Raw genomic sequence first — 10,351 nt, forward strand, 5'->3', positions numbered from 1 at the left:
CCCACGTAGCCTCTTCGGGCTGTGCCCGGCCGGGCCCCATGGGGAGAGGCCCGGCCACCAGGCGCTCGCCATCGTGCCCCAACTCCGGGCCTGGCTCCGGAGGGGGGCCCCGGTGACCCGCGTCCGGGCGAGGGAAATCTGAGTCCTCGTTGATTCCTTTCCATAGAAGTCTTTGAGCTGCTCTTTGTCTGATCCCTCACCTAGGACCTGTTTGTCTTGGGAGACCCTACCAGGGGGCATGAAAGCCCCCGGACAACATAGCTCCTAGGATCATTGGGACACGCAAACTCCTCTACCACGGTAAGGTGGCAGCTCGGAGAGGAGACTGTTAATAATAAGATGTATAAACAAGAGCATATTTACATTCATGACGAACAAGAAGGGCGTAATAAAATTAATCGTGAATTTACATAGGTATGAAGAAGATGTTGCCTGCTGTAAAGCAATGTGCAGAGAAACAAAAAAAAACTAGAAAATTCCTGCGGAAATTTTGATGGGCCTGCTATCTGTGCCCTGGACCTCTGGCCAGGGGTCCCTGGAAGCCGCCGTACTTTGAAGATGGTTTCGATTGATTGATTGAAACTTTTATTAGTAGATTGTACAGTGAAGTACATATTTTGTACAATTGACCACTAAATGGTAACACCCGAATACATTTTTCAACTTGTTTAAGTTGGGGTCAACGTTAATCAATTCATGGTAATTCATGCGGCCGAGAGTTTTTAGGTGTAACTGTACAAAATGAGCTACAGAGCTAGCCTAAAACGTTAGAATGCGCACATTAAAGTTAACACCTAGCATGTGTGCAAACGTTATCATCATAACAGTGTGCATGTTTCATATACCAAGTTATATGACTCAAAGGTGTATGGCTGTGAAAATAGAGAAAAAAGTGTAAAATTGGATGAAAAACTTAGGCTTAAGTTAGATTGCCAGCATGCTATCGTTTGTATGCTAACAGTTAACAAATGTCACATACCACCAGTGTTGGGACTAACGCGTTACTGTAACGCCGTTAGTTTCGGCGGTAACTAGTAGTCTAACGCGTTATTTTTTATATTCAGTAACTCAGTTACCGTTACTAGATGATGCGTTACTGCGTTATTTTACGTTATTTTTTATGTAGTATCGGCTAAAAACAGAAGATCTGAATGTGTTTTATTGGAGCGCTGCGGTGTCGTCCTTCTGATTCTTCTTGTGTCACAAGCCGGAGAAGAGAGACGCGCGCTCTGTGTGTGTCTGGGTGTGGGTGTGGGGAGGGGAGGGGAGGGGGAAGGGGAAGAGGGGAGGGAGGAGCGTGTCTGTGTTTTCTTACAACACATCATGGCTGAGCCGCAGTTGAGTTTTTTAACATGGAGATATTCTCACTACTTTTCTTTTGTCGAGCACAAAGAAAAGAACATTTTAGTCAAATGTAAGTTGTGTCTTGGATCAAAGATCCCATCTACTGCCCAAAACAGCAATTCAAATCTGCTGAAACAGCTACAAAAGCAACATGCTTTGACGAAGCTAGTAAAGTGAGACACAGACTCCGATGCCACTTCACTTAGGCTTTGTGTATGTCATGTGTGCCTTCCTTGGGTGAAGCCAGCTTTACAGCTATGTTGTGACATGTTGCTGTTATGCTTTGTTACTTATGTATGTTATGTTGCAGCTATTTAAAATAGTTTTGTCAATATGTTCTGGCCCAAAATAAATTGGCCCTTTGAAACATATCTTTGTCTTTGTGTGTTGTATGTAGACCACATTGCTTAGCAAAGTTCAGTGGTGCAAATGCATGTCAAGTTTATCAACAGATTGTATTATTCTCCAGTGCAATAACAGTACTGAAATGAAGACTAAAAGGGCATTGATGGGAGCTTGAAAAAAGAAGTAACTAAATAGTTACTTTTCGCAGTAACGCATTACTTTTTGGTGTAAGTAACTGAGTTAGTACCTCAGTTACTTTTGAAATAAAGTAATTAGTAACTGTAACTAGTTACTGGTTTTCAGTAACTAACCCAACACTGTATACCACGTTATACGACTCTGGTGTAAACGGTTGCAAAATTAGCTCAAATTGTTAGCATGTTAGCGAGCTAAAGTTAGCATGCTAACAGTTAGCCTGTGTAACGTACCAAGTTAAAGGACTCTTTAACGGTTGCTTACCTATTCAATGGGCCCATAGCGATTGGTTTTCGGAATAACGTCGCCATGGTAACACGAAATGTTCCCAACTCAAAGTACCCCCATCGGCGCAAACGAGACCTTTCCAACGGTATAACATACGGCATGTGGGGGTTCGTTGGCCGGTTCGCCTCTTATTAAGCGTAAGAGAAACGTGCGGAACTATAATAACAATAAAGTTAGAAGTATGAGCAATAATAGTATGGGCTGCTTGCATTGCAGCAGGCCCATAACTAGTCATGTACACTGGGTGCTGCATTAAAACAAGCTCTATCAGTAAAATAAAATACATTTTAAAAACAAAATGCTAATGCTGAACTCTTACGAGGTCTGATGAAGTCTCAGGTGCGTTGTTGATGTCTATGGTGATATTTGCATGCAGTCAGTGAAGAACACAATACATTTTTCACAAAATTTACGGATTAATTTCAGTTTGTATGACGTTTTTTAAGGCACCACTGTTCTGCACAATGCTGATTGCAGAACCTGATGGTACACAAATGTGAACACAACCAAGCTCTGTGAAGTGTGGCCAATATTTGGTTTACCTTTATAAAGTGTTTTTGCACTCGCTGTCTTGCACTAGATCCAGGTGTTCCTAATGTTGAGACCAGGGACTACATCAGTAATCGCTCGCCTTCACTTTCGGTGCCGCACTTGACAAACAACAGCACCGTCAACAGTCTCAGGGCCCTTCTGTTGCCTGCTAATGTTCTCAGCTGTGTCACAGACAGAACCCTGAGTGTAGTTAAGTGTTTCAGCTCAAGTGTCTCCTTCTCTCCCTGCAGAGTTCTTTCAGGAGCTGGATTCTGCCATGGAGCCGTTGACTCAGCAGAGCAGCATGACCGAGCTGGTCCGATACATCAGACAGGGACTGCACTGGCTCCGCATTGAGGCTCACCTGCTGTAGGCGCTGGACCACGGCCAGATAAAAATGAAAAAAAAAACATTAAAAAATGTGCCTGGGAGCTAGAACTGGGATAAGCGAGATGACACCCACAATGATGCTTTCGTCCCCGCTGGGGCCCTTCAGTGACTCAACATGCTACGGTGCAGTAATTGTATTGACTCGGTGGATTAATTGGGCAAAAATGCACTTAGGAATGAATGATAACTACATCCTTTGAATGTGACTCTTTGACTGCAAATTAGCATAATTAGACAATGTCTGATGTGGCTCTTTGGAGGGACAACAATTATACTTGGGTACATGTAGTTTAAATTCCTCCTTGAATAGGAATATAAGTTCCATGTATTTTTAATAAGATGGGCTCATTTTCAAAAGGAAACGTGACAGGCTGCTGTGATTATAGAGGATAAAGCCTCTGAAGGAAAGCTCTTTAGAGGCTCCAAGAAATGTGCGTCTGATACTGATCCAGTTGGTAAAGTACTGGTCCAATACATCAATTGGATAAGAATCATGCACGTAAAGAGACTCCTTTACAAACACTTCTAGTGAATTAACAAAGGATGAGATACATCATCAGGGGACAAGTGGCAATCGGCCACTGAGAAATATACATGATATCTATCGCCCTATTAATCATTTCAAAAGGGCGATGAGAGCACTTTAGCGTGATGCCAGCACTTAGCCAAGCAGTTCATTACAAAAATGCACTTAATTAAGAAATGCTTGTTATATTTATTCGCCATTCACAAATATTGTTGGGAGTATTACCTTACAAATGTAACAGTCATGTATTACTTTTGCCGTGCTAATTATATGTACCGTGTATTCCGGACTATAAGCCGCACCCAATAATTTAGAAGGAAAAACTTTTTTTTCGTATATTAGCGAAGCTATATACCGGTACTTTGTGAAAAAAGATACTTACATAGAATGATTTTGTACCTTAATTGTTTCCAAATGGCGCCTATAACATGGCAAAAAACGGCTGATCAAACAAAACAGAAAAGTCATTGATGTCTTTATTCATTCTTTATGAGATTTTCTAATTTTTTGATGAGGTTCAAGATGTTTATCCAGATTTGTTTTAATTGTACTTTGTAAGCACTTTGGACCTAAATTTTCTAAAGGTTTGCGTGTATTAAAACACGTGCAAACCTAATAGCACACGCAGAGCTGATCTACTACATGTGCAAAGTAGATTGCGTCTGTTAAGTGAGCAGAGAGATCCATTTTGTGTCTCTGTCTTCATTAATATGCAAACTATATGCTGTTCAGTAGAAGGCTCAAAATGCAAATATAATTATTTAGCACCCGCAATGTGATTTATCAACACTCATCCTTGTGAAGGACGTGCACACTGACACTGACGCACACGGCTGTGAGAAAAGAGGTGTTCCCGCTGCATAGACAATGTGTCAACATTTAGAAAAAATAGTCGACATATCGTATATTCAGCACATTTTTGTTATAATTTTATTGCTGCTGGATGACATTAAGGGCTGATTAAAATTCATTCAATTGATTGTGTTTTGGTGTCTGCTGGCGTTTTTGTTTAAATGTCGTCTGTGCGGCAATTTCATCTTTGAGGTGATGAGTGATGATTACGGGCTGATTTGGAGATAGCAGACACCAAAACAAGAGCAAGATGTATTGTTCATATTGCTCCTATCTGAAAACGTGCGATACAACATGCATTTTGTTGCATTCCAGCGCACCACAGCAGATATTCTCGATGTTGTGCCAACCAACATACAGTCTGCTAAAAATAGGTTCTCTTGTCGAGGTAGCGCCTCTATATTGTAGAGAAAAGGTGGGGAAACAAACGTGACGTCACGCGCAACCCAGGAACCGAAACATGGCACCGCTGGATCTTACATGAATCAGTGCCCGGTAGTACCGGCTGGTTTCGGTTAGTGTCAAAATAAGATTTGGATCCGGTGCCCACTCTTAGTGACAAAGCATGATCGTAATGTAAGACGTTTTCATTTTGTAAATGTAGTTCAACCGGATGTCTAGCGTAGCACTTTTATTTTGAAGCCGGAAACGTGATTGTTTTGAGAAGTGTCTTGACATGTTTTGATGTCGGATAGACTGTTTGCAACAAAAAAGTCTCCTTTCGACCGCCTGCCGACCGTCTTTCATTTCTGTTGAGCTTTTATATCATCTTACTTACTAAATCAGTCACAGTAACAATCTAAATGTTATGTTATCACTGTACCTTAACCATAATCTGAACACGGAAGTGAAGCACCACCCACCTCTAGAACGACGCACGCAGCAGGCGTTTTCTGCAGGGATGTCACCTCTTCTCGCGGCAAAAAAATTGTCCTTTCTTGTCGGGAGAACAACTTGCCATGGCTTTGAACCTGATAGTTACATAAGGTAGACTTTCCTTTGTCCATTTATGCCCGCTTGTGCCTCATCAGTATTAAGTGAACTGCAGCAGAGTTCCCCACGCTACGGCACAACCCGAGTCAAAATGGACGTGTGTGCGTTAATCGCCCGTTAAAAAATGAGTGCCATTATTTAAAATTATAGTTAATACATAGTTATATGGTATATATAGTTGTAGCCCTAATAAATATATAAAACCCTAATTTAAATAATTTACCTTACCTAATTAGGTAATTACAATTACCTACATTTTTATAAGGGTCACACCTGAAGAACAACATTACATTATGATCAAATATTATTGCTGGAAAACTGTTGCTCCGGGCAATTGGTACATGGGTCTTCAGTCAATCACCATCTTAATAACCAATACTATTACATTTCAGTAATACGAACTAATAATAATGTGTAAAAACACAATATAATAACAAGGCATGGCATTTCAAAAGAAGCATTTTGTGTACTGGGGATGATTACTATTATTACCAGAGAAAGAAACATATATTCGAGTACAATATTACTGATGCGCCTGAGTATAGAGCTAATAATATAACAAAACATTGAACAATTCAATCAATTGCAACAAAATGCATCTTCATTTCCATAGAGCTACAGACTACCAGGCCTGTGAGATGAATGTGGAATCTAATTAGTTGCTAACATAGTTTAAGTTACATGGGCCAACACTCAGATTCTGAAGGCCCTAAGCAGATTACATGAACATGGCAACACGTAGAAGCTTATATCTGAAAATCTAATATCTAAAATAAACGTATACGTATTGGAGGTAGCTTCGCTTATAGAAACGCTACAATAGGAAATTAATAAACTGTTTGGAATAAATGAATACAATTACTATGATTTAAGTTGTAAATGTAGGTCAGTGCTGCTGATAGTGTTCAGACCTTGATGCCAACCACTTCAATCATTCTAGTGATTGTAGCATTCAACCATTTATGTAAAATATACAAAATGACCAAAGAATGATCAATCTACCAATGCGCTTTGTTTTTAAAGCCATTCTACTGTGGCTCAGTTCTAGCTCCCATGGTAACCCAGCCAATGAACTCCTCCAACATTCTCCACAAATGGACTGTGTAACGATGCCAACTTGGGGTGCCAACTTGGGACAACATTGCATTGGATCAAATCAGCACTGGACATTTTGGTCGTTTGTTGTGTTGTCGTGTGTGTATACGTGTACAGCTGATTGTGTCAACATGACTGGATAATTATGATGTTTGTGCTACACAATTAGAGACTGTGACTTCTGCAAACAGTGATGTTGTGTTGTAGTCGTTGTGGTTGTTTGTGTCGATTCAAAGTGAATGGACGATTGACTGATCTATATTCTGTAGTGTGTGCGTGTGTGTTTGTGCGTGCGTGGGGGACAGGTGTGTGTTTATGGTTGCTTTCACACAGCAACAAATCTGTCATTTCTTTACGGCACAACTACAAGTTTCCTCCTGTGCCGTTTTATTTATTTCTTGTCATGGTCTGTGTAAATCCAGCTCATTCAGAGTGAGTGTTTCGGTTCTCGTTTGGCCACTGCTGAATGTGTATGAAGACAATGCGGATGTGAAAGGAAAATTTCACTTTTGACAACAAAAAAAGGAAAAGAAAAACTCAAGTGCCTCTATTGGTGTCCAGTGGGAACTGCTCTATTTATTTAAGAACAAAGAATGAATCTAAGTGATTTTCCATACCATATTGGTACAAATATGAGATTGTTTTTCGTAAAACCAAATGTTTCCATAAGCTTTTTACTAGCATTTATGACGACACTGGGCTTTGGCTTTAAGGAAAAGACAGTATGTGATTCAAAGTGTCAGATTTCCATCAGTTGTTGATCTTTTTTTTTCTTGATGTTTTTGAGGGTTTGTCTGAAATGCCTGATATGAAAAACATTGCATGCAATAAATGGTAGTGTCAGACCAACAACTTTTTGTCTTGGACGTGTTTTTGCTGACAGAAATGTTGCTTTAAAACAGTGCTTCTCAATTATTATTTGTCATGACCCTTTGGGAACATAATTTTTTTTAATAAAACCGACATCAGTGTGTAAAGGATATCACCACATGGGCTCAGGAACACTTATAAAACCACTGTCAGTAACTAAAGTTTGTCGCTACATCTGTAAGTGCAAGTTAAAACTCTACTATGCAAAGCCAAAGCCATTTATCAACAACACCCAGAAACGCCGCCGGCTTCGCTGGGCCCGAGCTCATCTAAGATGGACTGATGCAAAGTAGAAAAGTGTTCTGTGGTCTGACGAGTTCACATTTCAAATTGTTTTTGTAAACTGTGGACGTCGTGTCCTCCAGAACAAAGAGGAAAACAACCATCTGGATTGTTTTAGGCGCAAAGTTCAAAAGCCAGCATCTGTGATGGTACGGGGGTGTATTGGTGCCCAAGGCATGGGTAACTTACACATCTGTGAAGGCACCATTAATGCTGAAAGGCACATACAGGTTTTGGAGCAACATATGTGCCATCCAAGCAACGTTATCATGGACACCCCTGCTTATTTCAGCAAGACAATGCCAAGCCAAGAATGCGGATACTAGACTGGCCTGCCTGTAGTCCAGACCTGTCTCCCATTGAAAATGTGTGGCGCATTATAAAGTCTAAAATACCACAACGAAGACTGTTGAACAACTTAAGCTGTACATCAAGCAAGAATGGGAAATAATTCCACCTGAAAAGCTTCAAAAATTGGTCTTGGTTCCTAAACGTTTACTGAGTGTTGTTAAAAGGAAAGGCCCTGTAGCACAGTGGTAAAAATGCCCATGTGTCAACTTTTTTGCAATGTATTGCTGCCATTAAATTCTAAGTTAATGATTATTTGCAAAAAAAAAATTACGTTTCTCAGTTCGAACATTAAATATCTTGTCTTTGCAGTCTATTCAATTGAATATAAGTTGAAAAGGATTTGCAAATCATTGTATTCTATTTTTATTTACGAATTACACAACGTGCCAACTTCACGGGTTTTGGGTTTTGTATCTTGTTTTATTACGCACCTCCCACCGCAGAACACACTTTTACAACATGATCAAGCCGTGTAATGTTAGCTTCACACAGGAACCTCTTTAGAAGAAAAAAATGCTCATCCATTTTGTGCATCTGCGTTCTTGAGGCGATAGGAATTTCCGTGTAAATACAAAGACTTTAACGTAACACTTGATATATGTTTAATAATTCAAGTACAGGACCAAAGCATGTGTACTTCATGTCCTCCGTGTAGAATAAATGCAGCACATCGCTTAAAGCCGGAAAGAAGTCAGAATATCCCAGGATATTAACAAATTAAATGTTTAGGCTTCCTGCAATACTGCTGTATTTTTTAAAACCTTTTTCATGGTTAGGCATATTCTACTCCGCATGTTCGCGATTTGTTTGTTTTTTGCTTCAGATATTTATTTATTTATGGTCATTTCAATAGAAATTGGTTTGATGGCGCTATCTGCAGGGGAACAAGATTTCTTTGGGTATGAATTCAACAGAGGGCGTTGTCTAACAGGTCAATTACAGTAACCCAATATTTTCCAGCAGGAAGATGCTATGGCAAAAAACGTTTTGTAGTTACACTACTATGTATTGTTTGCCTGTAAATTTTTTACTCACGTGTAAAACTGCATTTAAAATGTGTTTAATAACTTAGAGACAAAGTACAAGATTTGGACAGTATTTTTTTTAGTACATGTCTGTGTGTTTGTCATTTTCAGGTCAATCTGATCAAGTCATAAAATTGTAGCTTGAACAATATTTTCATATGCATCACTGTAATGGAAGTTAATGTACACTGTTGGTCATCAAGATGTCTTGACTCTTGTAAAATAAGAAATGTTACCTGTTAAAAGCCATTTTACTCGTTTCAAGTGTTTGGCAAGTCAAATGTTAATGCTGTTGGCAGATTATTTTGCTTATTTTAAGTAATATCTTGTAGATTTTAGGACATAATACTTAAGACAAGGGTGTGCAAAGTGTGGCCATCTGCAGCCTGCAGCTACAAGTTACACACACAATACTACCTATTGCCACCTGCAACCATACTTGCCAACCCTCCCGAATTTTCCGGGAGACTCCCGAATTTCAGTGCCTCTCCCGAAAATCTCCCGGGACAACCATTCCCCCGAAAATCTCCTGATTTCCAGCCGGACAACTATATTGGGGGCGTGCCTTAAAGGCACTGCCTTTAGCGTCCTCTCACCTGAAAAGGAGACTATTATATATGTCTACGTTATCCATAGGTTTATTTATAACCCATAACACGGTGGCCGAATGGATATAGTCACTCATGAACGGTCAGAGAAGCACAAGGCGGCGGCAACACAGTATTATGGGCCACCTTGCAAGCAACATTCCGTTCTCATTTGCGGATGTTTTCAACAAATCCGTGAAGGATATGTTCCCGGATTCAGAGATCGCTCGCCAGTATTCAAATGGCAGAACAAAGGCTACTCAAATAGTGAAAGGTAAGTGTTTTTTGTTTTTTTTAAGTAAGCAGCAAGTACAGTACAGTTAGTAGAACAACTGTGTTTTCATTACTGTTTACTGTACTATATATACTATATATATATACTCTATATATATATATATATATATATATATATATATATATATATATATATATATATATATATATATATATATATATATATATATATATATATATATATATATATATAGAAATACTTTAATTTCAGTGAATTCTAGCTATAAATATACTCCTCCCCCTTAACCCCCCCAATCTCCCGAATTCGGAGGTCTCAAGGTTTGCAAGTATGCCTGCAACACAAAGTTGTGTCTTTAAAAATCCACTCGAAAAATAATACAAACGCACCATTTTTGGTTTTGATCCCATTTTTCAAGAGCTGA

At 39.5% G+C, this 10,351-nt stretch overlaps 1 protein-coding gene across 1 annotated transcript in view; it reads left to right on the plus strand.

Annotated features, from left to right (window-relative positions):
• Window positions 1-7,370, plus strand: part of LOC133649218 (AF4/FMR2 family member 2-like) — a 277,314-nt gene extending 269,944 nt beyond the window's left edge. The window contains exon 26 of the mRNA XM_062046050.1: window positions 2,955-7,370. Within this exon, the coding sequence (XP_061902034.1) occupies window positions 2,955-3,076 (122 nt within the window). The 3' untranslated portion in view covers window positions 3,077-7,370. The remainder of the gene's footprint in view (window positions 1-2,954) is intronic.
• Window positions 7,371-10,351: the final 2,981 nt, after the last annotated feature.

This window comes from Entelurus aequoreus, linkage group LG04 (genome assembly GCF_033978785.1).
Source record: "Entelurus aequoreus isolate RoL-2023_Sb linkage group LG04, RoL_Eaeq_v1.1, whole genome shotgun sequence".
Lineage (NCBI taxonomy): Eukaryota > Metazoa > Chordata > Actinopteri > Syngnathiformes > Syngnathidae > Entelurus > Entelurus aequoreus.